At 57.7% G+C, this 17,016-nt stretch overlaps 1 protein-coding gene across 4 annotated transcripts; it reads left to right on the forward strand.

Annotated features, from left to right (window-relative positions):
• Nucleotides 1-422: 422 nt before the first annotated feature.
• WDR90 (WD repeat domain 90) lies at nt 423-16,976 on the forward strand. 4 transcript variants are annotated; one of them, XM_011376776.2, is made up of 41 exons: nt 423-499; nt 819-910; nt 1,061-1,237; nt 1,329-1,437; nt 1,659-1,829; nt 2,109-2,223; nt 2,307-2,374; nt 2,685-2,788; nt 2,878-3,096; nt 3,576-3,644; nt 4,250-4,360; nt 4,435-4,580; nt 4,652-4,709; nt 5,215-5,333; nt 5,500-5,643; nt 5,724-6,037; nt 6,365-6,600; nt 6,822-6,961; nt 7,172-7,302; nt 7,750-7,880; nt 8,258-8,419; nt 8,617-8,745; nt 8,923-9,053; nt 9,137-9,177; nt 9,370-9,501; nt 9,650-9,844; nt 10,178-10,275; nt 10,819-10,921; nt 11,194-11,315; nt 11,405-11,564; nt 11,668-11,858; nt 11,947-12,115; nt 12,257-12,368; nt 12,562-12,733; nt 14,732-14,854; nt 15,046-15,220; nt 15,330-15,460; nt 15,567-15,710; nt 15,789-15,908; nt 15,996-16,080; nt 16,544-16,976. In XM_011376776.2, exons 1-41 carry the CDS (start codon nt 490-492, stop codon nt 16,699-16,701), a joined length of 5,517 nt encoding a protein of 1,838 aa, XP_011375078.1. In that variant the 5' UTR covers nt 423-489; the 3' UTR covers nt 16,702-16,976. The 4 variants fall into 4 exon arrangements, with proteins under 4 accessions (XP_011375078.1, XP_023377079.1, XP_023377080.1 ...); XM_023521311.1 differs by lacking the exon at nt 7,172-7,302 and having other exon boundaries at nt 6,793-6,961; XM_023521312.1 differs by lacking the exons at nt 423-499; nt 819-910 and having other exon boundaries at nt 1,329-1,432.
• Nucleotides 16,977-17,016: the final 40 nt, after the last annotated feature.

Genomic DNA, 17,016 nt, shown 5'->3' on the forward strand with positions numbered 1-17,016 from the left:
GTGACCTCACTTGTAGCTGACAGGATGAAGCAGAGTACTCCCAGTGTGCACGCTATCTTCAGAGGGCTGGGCTGTCAGTGAGTGTGGATGGCCCTTGTGCGTGCATCTCATTTCTGATATACAGATGAGCCCCAGAAAAAGTTAGGAACTCCACGATCTAGCTGGTCATGCTACAGGCCCTTACACGTTCCCTGCTTGGGAGTGGCCACAGAGAGGCCTGGGAACGAAGTCTCCTGACCCAGGGCGCGACTGCGGACGAGTGGCCTGAGCAGGCCGGACAGGGTCTTAGGGGCCTCCTAAGGGGCTGTAGACAGCTAGTGGGAGAACCTCAGGGTGAGGTGCGAGTTGCCGCCCCGCCCCGAGATCACGTGGCCCAGCCGCCGTAAAGACGGAAGTGGCGCCGTTGCCAGGCGGCCGTTGCTAGGCGCGCGCTGCGTGCCCTGCGTGAGGCGCGCGGCGGCGGAGGCGGGAAGTGCGAGTAGCGGCGCCATGGCGCGAGGTAAGCCTCTAGCTGGCGGACCGGGACCCGGGTCCGGGGCTGGGAGTCTGAGGGGCACGCGGCTGGCAGGGTCGGGCACGAGCGCGGGGTCCGGCGTCTGGAGCACACTGAGCCTACGGCCTGGCTCTAACAGTCCCGCGTCGTAGGCCCATGGGCAGTTTGATGCCAAGACTTGCTCCGAGCCTAGTCCGCATGCTGTGATTGCTGTAACCACTGGAGGGCGCGCAGACCCAGTCCCCGGCCCCTCCTTAGGGGGTGCGAAGCCCCACCCTGGGTCTGGCACCTGGGGGCAGGTCCTCACGCCTCCATATTCCCCCAGTGTGGGAACACCCATTTCTCAACGTCTTCAGACACTTCAAGGTGGACGAATGGAAGCGGTCCACTAAGGAGGGCGATGTGGCGACTGTGATGGTATGTGGGCCAGGAGACCTGACCACAGGAAGGGGGGGCCCTCTTCTCTGCCTGGGATACTTTGCCCCACCTCCCGAGGGTCTCGTGTGCTGCAACCCTCCTGGTGCTCCAAGGTCTGTGAGATACACTGACTCCCGTCTTTTTCTCCAGGACAAGACCCTAAAGTGCACAGTGTATCGTATACGGGGTTCTGTCTCTGCCAGCAATTACATCCAGCTCCCCAAAACTAGCACCCAGTCCCTGGGGCTGACTGGACGATACCTGTACGTGCTTTTCCGACCCCTGTCCCCCAAGCATTTCATCATCCACCTGGACTTGTCCACCAAGGTACAGAATTCAGGAGTGGGGACTGTGCGTGGGGGTTCTGCACCCCTGCTGCCCCCTCTTGTCTTCTCATGGCCATTCTTTGTCCCTGCAGGATGGCCAGGTCATCCGCGTGTCCCTTTCTAACCTTTTCAAGGAGTTCAAGTCCACAGCTACATGGCTTCAATTCCCCTTCATCTGTGAGGCTGGGATGTCCAGGAAAGGTGACACAGAGATGGGGCAAGAATGGGACATGGACTGTCCAGGGGAGGCAGTCTGAAGGCAGAGAGGGAGGTGGGGTAGGCACAGTCAGGCTCCTTCGTGGCCTGTGGGTGACCATCCCAGGTTGGGGGTGCATCGTTTTGGCCATGGAAATGGGGGCAGGCCAAGAACAGAAGGCTGGCTAGTAAGAGGGTGGTTGCTGACCTTGGCTTGCCTCCTGCAGACCTGGCAGGTGTGGCTCCCCCTGGTGCCCACTGGACCTTCCTGCAGCTGGACCTGCTCGACATCCTCCTGGTCTACTTGAATCTTCGCTACAGCCATCTCAAGAGAGTCCGGCTGTGTTCTAGTCTGCTAGTTCGGAGCCTCTACACCAGCAATCTGTGCTTCGACCCAGGTGAGGGCTTTACCCCACGCCCTGTGCTTAGCCTACAGGTGGGCTACTCCAACTCCATTCCTTCCTCCAAGTTCTCTGCCCAGGAGGGGCCCTGGCACTTGATGAAGATGCCCAGGCCGTGCCGTCTTTGAGCCTCTAGCTCCTGAAATACTCGTGGCGGGAGGTGGTGGTTGGGCAGGTGGCAATACCCTGAAGGCACCTGGTGCCGAATCTCACCTGGGCTGGGAGAGGGAGCTGTGAGGGCTTTTCTAGACTTGGGGGCAACTCTGCTCTTTTTAGCTGTCACTGTTACTGAGGCCCGGCAAGCAAGGCTGCCTGTCACTCCCGTGCCAAGAGAAATGGCATTCCCAGTGCCAAAGGGGGAGAGCTGGCATGACCACTATGTCCATATCCGGTGAGCAGCTCCATTTGTCTCAGGGAGGCTGGTAGAGGAGGGCAGGGTTGCCCTAACACTGACTCTCCCTCTACCCCACCGAGGTTTCCAAGCAACAGTTCAGCAGCATCCTCTGAGCCGATTCAGAAGAGCTGTTTTCCTCCTAAGGCAGGTGGGCTTGTGGGGTGCACAGTCTTGATGGGAGAGGGGCCTGGTTCTTTCTGGGGTGGTACAGTGCCTGCAGGGCTGGGGCTAGCCTGGAGGTCACCCTGATGTTCCAGAGCTGTTTGGGAGGCTGTGTTTAGGGTGCCTGGTGGCCCCAAGCTCTCCAGCTGGGAGGGGTGCTGGGGCCCAGGTACAGTAGTGGGCTGTAGCTATCAGGGTGGCTTCTCACTGCTGCCCTGCCCTGTGCCTTCGGCCACCTCCTCTTCAGGCCTCTGCACTTTGCTCAATGGGTTCTGCGGCCCTTTGCTTCATTGCAGTCTTCCCGAGGCGTGTACCACAGCTTCTCCCTCACTTGGTGACCTTCAGCAAGCCCAGACAAGACAGAGTGTCCCCTGAGGTCCAGATGCTTGGTCCCACAGCTGTGAGTGCCTATGCTCTCACAGATGGAGCTTGGGTAGCCCCAGGGTCTGATGGTAGCCCCGGGGTCTGATGGACACTGTCCCCCTACAGTCCTACCGGGCCCCTTCGGCACCTGGGCCCCTTCCAGAGGAAAGCCTGTCCTGTGAGCATTCAGAGGTCTCTGGCGTGAGTGGCCCCAATGGCCATAGGCAAGAGCCCTCAGCATGCGCGGATGCTACTGATAAGCATGCTACTGGCAACGGCCTTCAGGTGTCTGTCCGTAAGTTGGCTGTAGTGGCCACAGATCTGGAAGATGTGGCCGTGAATGAGGTAAGTGCCTGTCCCAAGGAAAGCAGGAGTGGATCCTCTCATAGTGGTGGGTGGGGCCGGGACTGTTGGGCCCATGCCCCCCACAAGCTGAGTGTGGGGCATATAGGCCCTTGAGGGCCCTTCTCATTTAGCCCAGTGGCAGAAAGTAGAGTGGTCAGGAGGCGGCTTTGGGCAAGAATCCCTTTGAACAAAGAATAAGGGGTGGGGAAAAACAACAGAATAAGGAGGGACTGGTGCCCAGGCACCAACTCCCAGCCCCGAGGTGGTCTGTGGGAGCCTCAGACCAAAGGTAGTGGCAGCACCTGGGGTGCTTGGAGGATCTGACACTGTGGCTAGAATCCTGGCTTCTTGACACAGCAGGCAACAGAAGCCACTCAGGACCAGCTGACTTCTCAGGAGGCAGGAACCAGCCCAGTAGGGAAGCCCTGGTGGGATGGGGTCTTGCCTCTGGAGTCTCACTGTGAGTTTACCTGTTTCAGAGCTTCCTGCCAGATCCTGTCTTGAGGCTTAAAGGGGTCATCGGCTTTGGGGGCCACAGCACCAAATGGGTGAGGGGTCCCATGCTCTCATTGGGTTGAATGAGTGTCACATACATGGGTGGACATTGGCAAGGCCCTATATCCCCTGAGATTGCTGCATGAACATCTGGTCCCCACCCACATCTCCAGTGTGGCTCAGTGCTTCATCAGTGACCCGCCCTCTCAGGTTTCCTTTTGTTCTCTTGCACGCTGGCTGGGTCAGTGCTGGTCCGAGCGTTTGAGCTTCCAGAGACCCACAAACTCTCACCCTTAAAAGCTCTGATGCAGCCATGCAGAGCTGGTGTGTGTACTACTTATGGGTCCCCGTAGAGTGTAGGGGGCAGTGAGAGAGGAGGCCCTGGGTTGTTAGGCCCTCCTGGACGTAGGCTCTAAGTCTTTGTGGGCTCTTTGGTCTTTTATTGTCTGAACCCCAAAGTTTCTTGTATCAAAGACAAGGCTTAGAGATGGCTCTGCATGTGCTTGTGCATACGCAAGTGTTCACGTGTTTGCAAGTTTTCTCTGTTCTTTTGATGTGTGTATCCCATTGACTTCTGTGCACTTTACATGGGGAAGAGTTTTTCACAGTAGCGGGTCAAGGCCAGCCCATGACTCTAGTCCCCGGCCCCCATGCATAGGCCCTGTGGACCAAGGATGGGTCTGCTGTCGTGTACCCCTGCCATGCAGTCATCGTGGTCCTGCACATTGACTCCTTCAAGCAGCGCTTCTTCCTCGGCCACACAGACAAGGTGAGTACCACCCAGCCCAGGTGTGGCTCGTGCCTATAGACTACACAACTTTTCTTAACCTGCCTCCTCCCCAGGTCTCTGCCCTGGCACTGGATGGAAGCAACTCTCTTCTGGCCTCAGCCCAGGCACAGACCCCCAGCATGCTACGCCTATGGGATTTCCAGACTGGAGGCTGCCTTTCTCTGTTCCGGAGCCCTGTCCACACCGTCTGCTCCCTCAGGTAGGTGAGGGGCCTCTGAGGTGAGTGGGAGCCAGTCACAGCGACACTGACCACTTTCTCCACGTCTGCAGCTTCTCCAGCAGTGGGGCACTGCTTTGTGGCGTTGGCAAAGACCACCACGGGAGGACGGTAAAGGGGCAGCCCGGGGAGTTGGGGCAAAGTCTGAATTGTATAGGAAGCAATCTTCCCCTGAAGGCCTCCCCTCCTGGCCTCCCCCTGACCCTGCAGAGGTCCTGCTGCAAGGCCCCCCGTCCCACGTGCTGCAGAGCGTTTTGTGTTTTACACCCCTTGTGGATGAAATCAACATTTATGTAACTCATCTCACTATTTTTGATGGTATGTCCTAGAGTTATAGAGTAGCCCACTTTTATGTCTGAAGTGTTTGGTGTTTTACCTTGGAGCCTTCTCCCTACTTGTGGGTCAGTGTTTTCTGTTTGTCTCTGCAGACGAGTCAACCTCATGTGTCTACAGAAGCCAGGGTGGGCATGTATAGTTTCCTCTGGGCCGTAGGCGCTGTCCTACCCACACCCTCACCAGCAGAGAGCTCAAGTAGGCGCCTGTAGGAAAGAAGAACCTAGTGGAGGTCTGGCAGGGCAGGCAGGTGCAGCTGGGGCTCAGCATTGGCTCATTGCAGATGGTGGTGGTGTGGGACATGGACCAGGTGAGACAAGGTGGCGAGACTGTCATTCTCACGAAGGTGCACACCGACATTGACATCCAGGCTTTCGAGGTTGCCTCTTTTGATGAAACCAGGTGACCAGGCCTCCTGCCCACCTTTGGTCCTGGAATGGGACCCTGGCAGCCCAGATGGGGATGGAGCCACTGAGCTTGTTCCTCCTCCCTGGCTCAGGGCCCTGTCCACAGGAGCATCAGTCTTTCTATGGGGATTTGGTGGCGCTCACCCTCGTACTCCTTGTAGGATGGTGTCTTGTGGGCGGGGCAGTGTCCGGCTGTGGCGGCTTCGAGGTGGGGGTCTTCGCTCCTGCCCCGTGGACCTGGGGGAGCACCATGCACTAGAGTTCACTGATTTGGCCTTTGGGCAGGCCCAGGACAGCCGCACACTGTGAGTACAGCTCATTTACCTTAACCAGGCGGGTCTCTCTGCCTGCCCCTTTGGCCCTCACTTGTCACCTTCCTGGGCAGCTATGTGTGCAGCCGCAGTGGCTACATCCTGGAGATCGACCACCAGCGCATGGCTGTGCGGCACACTCGCCGTCTGCTGCCCGTGCAGACCCCCGGCAGCCCCCTCCCACAGAAGCAGACCTTCAGTTCAGGTATGTGGCCCTTGCTATGTTGGGGCACCAGCCCTGATGCTTTCGCTGATGCTTCCTTTCCTCCAGGCCCTGGCATCGCCATCAGCAGCCTCAGCATCTCCCAGGCTGCATGTGCTGTGGGCTCCGAGGATGGCTACCTGCGCCTCTGGCCCCTGGACTTCTCCTCTGTGCTCTTGGAGGCAGGTGGGGCCAAGATAGCGCCTCACCACCGTGGTCACCGAGGGAGGGCCATGACCTTGGGCCGTCCTTGGGCTAATTGGCAGTCATGGGGCTCTGAGAGGCTGCGTCTGGAGCCTGGGCGCCATCATTGCTGAGCCCAAGAGTGGGCGGTCATGGAGGAGCTGCCTGTCCCTGTCCATGGGAAGATGGGGCTCTGGGCAGCAAAGAAAGGAATAGGTTTATGTCCTGTGGGGGCTGGGAGGGAGGTATAGGCTGGATGTAGCCAGCTTGCCCTGGCGCCTGGACCAATCTGATTCAGGCCTGGGGGGGGGTCACCTGCCTACCCTGCAGAGCACGAAGGCCCCATCAGCTCAGTCTGCCTCAGCCCTGACGGCCTGCATGTGCTATCTACCACCTCTTTGGGCTACCTGGGCTTCCTGGACATACCGTCCCAGGAGTACAGTGTGCTGATGCGCTCCCACACTGCCCTGGTGCTGGCCCTTGCCATTGAGTGCAGCCGGGGGCAGCTGGCCACTGTGTCCCAGGACCACACTGTCCGCATCTGGGACCTGGCAACCCTGCAGCAGGTAGGTGGTGGCCTGGAGGAAGGGACTAGAGGGCCACAGGCTACATTGTGGCCTGGGGGCAGGGCCCAGGCAGGTGGGGGATGGATGGAGAGGGCCTGCGGTGCCCTTGGTCCTTTAGTCTCTGTTTGGGGTCCATGGGTTCAGGACACCTAAGGAGAGACTATCTCTGAGGTTCTTCTGGTCATCTGACAGCCCCCACCCTGCCTGTCTCCATCTTCCAGCTCTATGACTTCACATCACCTGAGGAGGCCCCGTGTGCGGTCGCCTTCCACCCCACGCAGCCAACCTTCTTCTGCGGCTTCAGCAGTGGGGCTGTCCGCTCTTTCAGCCTGGAGGCTGCTGAGGTCCTGGTGGAGCACAGGTGGGTACCCTCCTGGTTCCTGGCCCCATAGATGCCCATGGTGGAAGCTTGTGGGTCTCCTGGGATGTATGGGTACCTGGGTAGGGTAGGGCTGTCCACAAGAAACTTTTGTCCTCTGCTGCTCCTTGGGGACTCAGCCAGGCCCAGCTATGGGAGGTCTGGGATGGTGCAGCTCAGGGACAAGGTAGCAGGCATCCCTGTGTGGTACAGGTGTCACCGAGGAGCCATCACCAGCCTGGTTGCCAGCCCTGATGGCAGCCTTCTGTTCAGCACCTGCTCTCAGGGCACCCTGAGCCAGTACCACTGTGTCACCACCTGTTCTCGAGTCCTGCATGTGGCAGGTCAGGCCCCCATGCCCAGCCCCAACCCAACCTTCCAATCTTTCCATCTTCAGGTTCCTGTGGGGTGGGACTTGCCTAGTGTCACTGACTAGTAAATTGCCTTCTGTGGCCTCTATCTAGACCCCCAGGGAAGTGTGGCTTTAGGATACACCATCTACTCAAAACTGAAGGTCGAAGGGGGTCTGTGCTTGCCTCATTCCAGGAGAACAACCTGAGCACCAGACCAGCAGAGGGTTGGCCCCTCCTATGGCCATTACTTGGGCCAGCCAGCTGGTCACTTGGGGGTCCCTCCTGGCCCAGTTATCCTGCTAGTCCCTGGGGCCTGGGGTGTCTTGGTGCTCTGATGCCCAGGCCCCTGGGCTGGTTCCTGCAGTTGTGGGCAGGTTTGTGTCTGCTCTGGGTACCCCTCCACACCTAGCTGACTACCTGCCCCCATGATGTTGGCAGCTAATGTGGTGTGCCAGGATACCTGCTTGAGTCCCAACGCCCTGACAGTTAGTGGGGACAGTCACCTGCTGGCCTTCGTTGGTCCCTCTAAGCACACAGTGACCATTATGGATGCATCTTCACTGGATAATGTGAGTCAGCCAGAATCCTCTGTGTGTCCAGTGTGGGTGGGGCTGTACCAGCCTGCCTGGCAGACCCCATGGGTACCCCGACTTACTGTCAAATGACTCCTCTGGATTCTACCAAGACGGGATGGAGGAGAGGAATGGGCTCTTCTTGGCCTGGCGTGGAAAGCAAGAGCATCAAGGGGGCGGGTGGAAGGCCATGCTCACTGCAGAGAAGACCCAGGTTCTGCTACTCTCAGGCACAGAGGACACAGTTGCCCAGTATGGGCCGGGTAGGGAGGGTCATATGTGTAGGGGGGCTGCCTGCCTCCTGTGCCCTGGCTCTGGGGGCTCAAGCTCTGCCCAGAGGTCATGGCTGGTGGCTACTCGTTGCCATCCCCCAGTTGCTGCAGGTTGACGTCAGTACCCTGGATGTGGGCAGCAGCCGCCTGGACTCAGCTGTCGCCCTCTGCTTCGGCCCTGCACCCACTAGCCACCTGCTGGTGTCCACATTGTCCAACAAGGTTGTGGTGCTGGACTCCACTTCGGGCCGCGTGGTCCGGGAGGTGAGCCCAGGGCCTTGACCAGCGGCTTGGCCTCTCCCGCACTCTGGACTCTGACCTTGGTGTCTCCAGTGTCTTGAGGAAGAGAGGTTCTGAGCTGCCTGCCACTCCTGAGAGGTGTATTTTTTAAGAAGGGAGGTTTCCTCAGTCTAGGGGACCCATGTGTTTCGATCTTCTCCCGTGAGAACACTCTCTTGCAGTTGTCTGGCGTCTGCCCCATGGCCTGCCCTTCTCTGGCTCTCAGTGGCGATGCTCGCTTCCTGCTGACAGCTGCTGACCGGGCCATCAAGGTGTGGGACTACTCAATGAAGACTAGCCCTGACTGCCAGGTGTGTGCCAGAGTCGGGCTCAGGTGGGCAGGTGGGAAGGAGGGTGGAGGACAACACACCAAGTGTGATACCACATGAGGGTGTCTTGCCCAGTCACCAGTTTGGCCAGGCCCAGGTGTGGAAGAACAGTTCAGCCAGGACTTAGGGGTCTCTGTATGTGATATGTGCTGCCCCCAGGTATACATTGGCCACTCAGAGCCCGTGCAGGCTGTGGCCTTCACTCCCGACCAGCAGCAGCTCCTTAGCGTGGGTGATGCCATCTTCCTCTGGGACATCCTGGCCCTCCCTGAGAGGTCATCCTCAGGAAGGCAAGTGCCTCCCCTTGGCCAGAATCTGCTGGGCCTTTTGTTGCACCCTCCCCTGCCAACACCCTCTCTTGTTGCCTCTGCAGTATCCGAGGCTTGCTCGGAACCCCCCTGACCTGTGATGCTGGTGAGTGGTCCTACCATGATGGAAGTCTATGGTGACATCTAGTGGTGGCCCTATAGCCACTAGGGGTGGCATGGTGCCACTTTCTGTCCTGGGGTCCCAGTGCAGAGTGGAGGATGGGGACTAGGCACACCTTTCCCTATGCACTTTGTCCTCCTCAGGCCCTGAACATAGTCCAGCTTTTTCTGTTCTCAGGCTTGAATGCAAGACAGCTGGAGGACCCAGTGTCTGGGGCCAATGGGCTTCCCCGGCAGCAGGTGCCCGTGCCATCTCAGACACCCCCACCCTGGCTGGGCATTTGTGCTGGTCCCTCTGAGGGCAGTGATGGTAAGGGCAGGGGTCCCAGGAGTACCTGAATGGACATGTGTGTACTGCTCCCATCTGGCATGCCTGGGTGCTGCTCCAAGCCTATGGGGAAGGGTGGAGATTCAGGGGCCTCTGCCTTCCTCTCACTGTCTCTCTCTCCCATCCCCAGGCACATTTTCTGTGTTAGATGATGAAGGACCCTCTGAGGAGAGCCATGGCGCTGAGGGGCTCCACCCGACCTCAGGCCCACCCGTGCTGGTGCAGAAGGAGGCCTATGGGGCCGGAGACGGGGCCTGCGGGGTTGCACGCGGCCTTTGTAGCTTTGGCATGCTGACCCACACCTGTGGCTGGCCCAGTAAGCAGGGTAGGGTGAGGACACTCATGACTTGGCCTAGCCAGATTCAGGTGCCCATAGGCCCCAGGTGGCCTAAGGCAGCCCTGGCTGGCTAACACATTGGAATTTGCCCAGTGAGACGAGGCCTGGTCACCTACAGGGCAAATGGATGAGCCTGAGGTCCCTGCCAGGCCAGACAAGCGGTGGGATATGGCTTATCTTCATCTTCTGACCCTGAACGTGTGTGTTGGGTCAGGTACTTTTTTTGTCCAGCCAGGATCAGATGACTTGTATGTAGGGAGAGGTCTGAATCGTTGTTGTGTGTGGTTTGACATCCTGTGGCCTCTTTCTTCTCCCTGCCAGGTGCCCAAAGCACCAGAAGAGCCAGTGCTCGGCCTGCTGTTCGCCCAGACTCCTACAAGCACTTCATGGCACGCTATAAGGCCTCCCAGATGGCCAAGGTTGGCTGAGGGTTGGGTCCTCACAGCCCCTGCCACAGGTGGACACCCCAGTACACAAGATTCCCTGGGGTCTCCTTGGGGCTGCTTCTAAAGCTGTCAGCGGTCCAGGTGTTGGCAGCAGTCACCCCATGGGTACTCCTCCATCTTTCACCCCATGTTCTCACTGTCACACTGACAGACTGGATCTGGACAGTATTCTGTTGAGTTTACCATCCCCACCCTATGGTTCTGGCTCCCTCCTGCCCCCATTCTACCTCCTCGCTTGCCCTGTTGCTGAGAGTCCCCTGGGTCTTGCCACTCCTGCCTGGCCTCCCCACAGGGACTTCCCACATCTCCCACTCCTACCTCCCTATCTGCATTTAGCTCCCATCCCTGGTCGGTCTCCCATGTGAAGGCTTTGGGGCCCACACTCCTGTCATTTGTCCCATTTCAGGAACAGCTCTGTCCCAGGCCCCAGCCTGACGGGGCACAGTCTGAGGTCGGGGGGGCGGGGTAGCCAGGTGCTGTGCTGCACACCAGCATCCTTGTGCCACTTCCTCACAGAATGTCTCCTTCCCCGCTGCTGGGGATGAGCTGCTGCATCTGAAGACCATTGTGGGCTATAACGGGAATGGGCGGGCCAACATGATCTGGAGGCCAGACACAGGTAGGGGTCATAGTCCACTCTGGCTCCTGGCCCAGAAGCTATAGGGCACCACCCCAGGCCAGGCTCCAGGAGGGGAGGTGAGCACCGGCGTGGAGAGTAGTTGAGACTGAGAGAAGGTATTTCTCTTGTCACACCTCCTGGTGCTCTAGCCCATGTGCCTCTTCTGAGTAGTTTCCTGGGAGGCTCAGCATGTTCCCCTTGGCTGTTGAAACTGATGGGAAGGATGACAGGGCTACAGCTGAGCAGCTCTGGGACACCCTCCCTGCCTGTAGGCTTCTTCGCTTATACATGCGGCTGCCTGGTGGTGGTGGAAGACCTGCACTCTGGCGCCCAGCAGCACTGGTTTGGCCACCCCGAGGAGATCTCCACTCTGGCCCTCAGCCACGATGCCCAGGTGTCCATCCTTACCCGGGGCTATAGTGCACGTCACAGGGTGGGCCCTGGACTGCCCCTGCCCCACTGACCTCTCTGCATGCCCACCAGGTCCTGGCTTCTGCCTCAGGCCGAGGTGGCTCCGCTTCCTGCTGCCAGATCCGAGTCTGGGATGTGCCTGGAGGTTCCTGCCAGCAGCTGCTTTCTCATCACTGCACTGCCGTGCAAGCCCTAGCTTTCTCACTGGATGACAGGCTCCTTGTCACACTGGGTCAGCTGTGCGGGGGTAGCGGGTAGAGGGCAGTGGCCTCTGGACTCTCCTGCCTGTCCTGGGTTCCCTGGGCAGCTGACATGACCACCATGCATTTCCCCAGGGGACTATGGGGACTGCACCCTGGCCTTGTGGAGCACAGCCACCTACGAGCTTGTGTCCTCCACCCACCTCCTAGAGCCAATGCATGGCGTGGCCTTCAACCCTTGGGACACTAGTGAGCTTGCCTGTGTGGGCCAGGGTGCCCTCACCTTGTGGCTCATGCAGCATTGCGAGTCTGACATCAACCTCAAGGTACTGGGATTCAAAGGTGGTTTTGGAGGGTGGGGTCTGGCTGGGCCCTGGGACATCACTGACCCACTCTGCCTTTGTGTCCCTCCAGGTGCACCAAGAGCCCATCCCTGAAGCAGTGGGAGCAGGTGAGTTGACCTCATTGTGCTATGGAGCCGAGCCCCTGCTGTACTGCGGCTCCAATGCTGGCCAGATCTGTGTCTGGGACACCCGTGCCCGACGTTGCTTCCTGGCCTGGGGGGCAGACAACGGTGAGATCGGTGAGTGCCTGAGGAGCCCCTATAGACCCCTTCATCTAGGGGCTTGGCCTCTCCCTGGGAGCTCTGGTAGTGGGACGGTAAGACTCTTTCTTGAGTCCTAGGTATCAGGAGAAGCAGCTCATGCTATCTTCTGTCTCCTAGGAGTGCTGCTGTGCTCGGGCTCACGGCTTGTCAGTGGCAGCAACACCAGGCGCCTGCGCCTGTGGGCCGTGGGAGCTGTGCCAGAGCTGAGGCGCAAGGGCTCGGGTGCCAGGTGAGCCTCTGAGTCAAGAAGCCAGTGTCCTTGATCAGTGCTATAGGCTAGCGCTCCATCGCCAGCAGGGCTTGCCTTCCATGGGGACGCGCTTGGGTGAGGCTAGAGCCTAAGGATAGGGATATATCCTAGAAGCATGAGGCTCCCAGGACTGTTGTTGTTGCCACCCTTGCGACTCACTACTCCCCTCCAGTTCTAGCTCTGTGTTCATGGAGCGCGAGCTGACCCTGGATGGGGCCATCGTGAGCGCCGTCTTCCACGACAGCATGGACATGGGCGTAGTAGGTACCACGGCGGGTACGCTCTGGTATGTCAGCTGGGCTGAAGGCACCAGCACCCGCCTCATCAGTGGCCACAGGAGCAAGGTGAGGCTGCCAGGCCACCGGCTTGCTGTTGAAGACGTCTGAGGGGGTTTCTGTCCTGGACAGAAGCAGGGCCGTGAGCCCCACGTTCGCTCCCCTCTGTCCATCCCCCCTCCTCATTGTTCCCAGTACAAGCCCAGCTGTTAGATTGATTTACATGTAAACGTTTCAGATTCTCAAGGTAAGGACTACGTACACCTAGGTTCATGCTCATTCCACGTGGACATAGTCCACGTAATGTCTAATTGTGTCAGCACCACAGACCTTGCCTCTTCTTGGTCCTTCCTCTTTCCTCTGCTGCTTTTTTTTTCTTTAACTTACTTGGTGAAGAAACCCGGTCATCCATCCCAGAGCCTCCCACAGAACAGGGTTGGACCTGCCTTTCTGCACCCATGTTCCCCAGGTCCGAGAGGTCTGGATGTATCCATCCCATAGCTCTTCCTGGGTGAGTGAGCTGTGTCTCCAGTGAGGAAGCACATGGGGCTGCTTACCTTTCAGTGCTGCTCTTGTCCAGAGTGACCTTTCACCTCAGTAGAGTTGCAGATAGCAATAGTCTAATGTTCCTCCAGGAGAGAAAACTGGCCTCATGAGTGTTGGGTTTCCTCAGGCAGAGCCAGGGCAGCAACAGCAGGGTAGCTGGTTCTCCCTTATGGACCAGGTTTCTGAGTGTTCGTTGGTTCTGCCGGTGGCCAATGCATTTACTTTTCAAGTCTAGAGCTAGTGGGTCGACATGTGGGCCGGGCCTCCCTGAGGTCACTGCTCACAGAGCCCTGGCTTCAGCCAGTGGCAAAGTCTTTGAGTTGGCTACTGAGTCCTTTTTTGTGTTTTTTAACTTACATATATATTTGTTTGAAGACAACCGTAGCCATCAAACAAATAATATTTGAGAAGAGTGATGATTAAACAGTTTACCTGTTTTCTGGTAACAGCTTTATGTTGGGGTGATTTACGCAACATACACCTCAGCCATTTAAAGTCAGTGCTTTTCAGTATATTCATAGAATTGTGCAACCATCGCCACAGTCAGTTTTAGAGCATTTTCATCATCCCAAAAGGAAACCCCATACCTGTTAAGTACTCACCCCCCCACCCCCCCCTGCCCCTTACCCATTCCCTGACAACCACTAACAACTCTGGATTTGCCTCTGGATTTTGCCTGGCTTCTCTCACTGAGCATCATGTTCTCAAGGTTTATCTGTGTCCTATCAGCTGGTATCAGTGCTTCACTCCTTTTTATTACAAATACTGTTCCATTATATAGTCAGAACACATGATTTTGATCTGTCCACCAGGGCAGGGCGTTTGAGTCCTGAGTCCTTGAACTTATAGTCACTGGTGATTTCCCGCTCATGTGGAATGACAAAGTCCAGGCTCTCCCTTTGCATTTCCCACCAGGACCAGACTTGGCTGTTTCTTCCCAGAGGAGTCCATCACTTCTCAGCTGGACAGAGCTAAATTATTATTACTTAAGATAAAGTATACAATGAACTCATACAATGCAGGACCAGGCCATTGTATTTCACCTCATTGGTGTATGGTGTCTGTATCCTTTATTTTCCACACCAAAATCTTGATTCTCATGCCTGCTTTCTCCCTCAGTGCACACATGATAATCTCAGGAAAAGCCGTATCACCACCACCACCAGTTGTGAGGCCCTTGGAATGGCCCAGAGTGTGTTTTGTGCTTCCTTTACCTTTAGTCTGCAGCCCTCTAAGGACATGTTTCATTTAAGGTTCTTCCGGAACACTTCTCTGGTGTCTTAGCAAGAGGACAGTCAGGTTCAATGGCCTGTGGGCTCCTTGTGGTTCAGATTCCACTCAGGTCTCGTGTGGGGCACTTGGGAGGGAGGTCAGGACAGTTTCTTCTCCATGTGAAGATGACTGTGGCCAGGTAGGCTTGAGAAGGAGACACATACTGTCCTAAGAACGACGTGGCCCTGCTGCGTCCCCTCTCTGTCCAAAGCTACATAGACTCAGGTAGGGCTGGCTGGCTACCCACAGGTGAACGAGGTGGTCTTCAGTCCCAGAGAGTCCCACTGTGCCACGTGCGGAGATGACGGAAGTGTGAGGGTGTGGTCCTTGGCCAGCATGGAGCTGGTGATCCAGTTCCAAGTGCTGAACCAGGTACTTGGGGCACCAGGGGCTAGGGGTACATGTTGTGAGTATGTGGAGCCCTTATCTTGGGCCCCTGACTGTCCACTCAAGGGCTTTGGCAGCTGCATCCTGCCTCCAGTCTCAGTGTCTGTGGCCTTGGGGCTGGGCCCTTGTCCTGCTCCCTAGGGGAGTGCTGATCTTTCCCCACTGGGGTTCCCCAGAGTTGCCTCTGCCTGGCTTGGAGCCCTACTTCTTGTGGACACCCAGAGCAGCAACACGTGGCAGCAGGTTATAGCGATGGCACACTGCGTGTCTTCAACATCTCCCAAACCGCAATGGAGCTCAAGATGCACCCCCATCCTGCTGCACTGACGGCCATTTTCTTCTCTGCTGATGGTGAGGGTCTGGGCGCTTACCAGGGTGACAGGAGGGCCCCAGCCTGGCCCAGGTCACATCTTTGGGCTGGGGGCTCACAGGGTAACAGAGTGAGCCCTTCCTGGCCCAGGTCAGACTATCCTCTCTGGAGACAAGGATGGGCTTATAGCTGTGAGCTGCCCCCGCACAGGGATGACCTTCCGTGTACTGAGTGACCACCGGGGTGCCCCGATCTCCACCATCCAGAGCACGAACAAGGAGGTGAAGTGGGCTCATGAACCGGCAAGGCCTCATCTAGGTGGTGCTGGCAGGGAAGGGGATTGGGCAAAGTGGTTTGGGAGGTACCTACTTTCTCTTACCCCTGCAGTATAGAGAGTTCGGGGTGGAGGGCACAGACTTGTGGTTGGCCGCCAGCAGAGACCAGCGGGTCAGCATCTGGGCCTCCGACTGGCTGCGGGGCCACTGTGAGCTCGTGGACTGGCTGAGCTTCCCAGCGCCCACCCTCCTGGAGGTGAGGGTCCCGGTGGCATCTTGGGCAGGGATAGTAGTACCTGCCCACCTTGCGACAGCGTGCTGTACTCCTCCTCAGGATCCAGGCTGCCCGCCGCCCTCTCTTGCTGCCTTCTGCCCCTGGGATAGGGCATTGCTGGTGTGTACAGGCCTCGGCCCACATCCGGAGGTGATCTTCTACAGCCTCTGCCAGAAGCAGGCATGTACACGCCCCTGTGGTGCTGGGAGGGGCGGGTCCTGGGGCCATGGGAGCCACTACCCAGTGCCTCACATTTGCTGCCTACAGGTAGTGGAGAAGATCCCTCTGCCTTTCTTCGCCATATCCCTGAGCCTGTCCCCTGGAGCCCACCTCATAGCCATTGGCTTCACTGGTGAGTTCTGGTGGATGTAGACTCTGGCTTGTCTTGAGTGGAGCCAAGTAGACTTACCTGTGCCCCACACTGAGACATGCCTCTCACCTCTGCACTCTGGGTTTTCTTGTCTCTAAAATGGAGTGAGGATACCTGCCCCAGGGGTTTCACAGGGTCAGGAAATAAGGAATGTAGGGTGGCGAGTGCAGCACCCAGCACTGGGGCCTAAATGGACTCAGCTGTCCAGCTTGGGGCCTGGCAGCCCCATGTTGTGAGATGCTTCAACACTTAAGGGTCTCACTTGGCTCTGCTGCCCCAGTCCCAGTGACACACAGCCCTGGGCATGGAGAATACAGGCCATTCAGCACAGATTCCCTAAGCAGCACTGGCACCACCTGGAGACAGCTAGGATGGGTAGGGGCACCCCTGGGCCCTGGAGCTGCAGACATAAGCACAGGGCCCACCCTCTGCCATCTGCCTACAGAGCGTGTGCTGAGGTTGGTGGACTGCGTGACGGAGGCCACACAGGACTTTGCTGGCCACGACGACTGGGTACAGCTTTGCAGATTCACCCCATCTGCCCATCTGCTCTTCACAGCGGCCCACAATGAGATCTTGGTGTGGGAGGTCACAGGCTACTGAGCCACAGTGGAGACGCCGGGGTCAAGTGTTCCCTGCGGGTCACACTGGGTACCTGGCCTGAGCAAAGGCTCTGTCAAGAAGCTGGGTTAGTAGAGGACTTCGTGCTGGGCCAGGATGGCTAGGCAGGCCCAGCCCCTCCACACCAGACAGGCCCAGGACTATGTATGTAAATCATCTAGACCCTAAACAAATGTAAAGGGCTTGTTAGCTCTTTGCCTGAGTACTTTTTATATTTCTGCCTGTATAGTTGAAATAAACTTGGGCATTGTATTGTGGTATTGTCTGCTGGTCACTCCAGGCTTCTACTCCCTTCCG

The sequence above is a fragment of the Pteropus vampyrus genome, unplaced genomic scaffold (genome assembly GCF_000151845.1).
Source record: "Pteropus vampyrus isolate Shadow unplaced genomic scaffold, Pvam_2.0 Scaffold303, whole genome shotgun sequence".
NCBI lineage: Eukaryota > Metazoa > Chordata > Mammalia > Chiroptera > Pteropodidae > Pteropus > Pteropus vampyrus.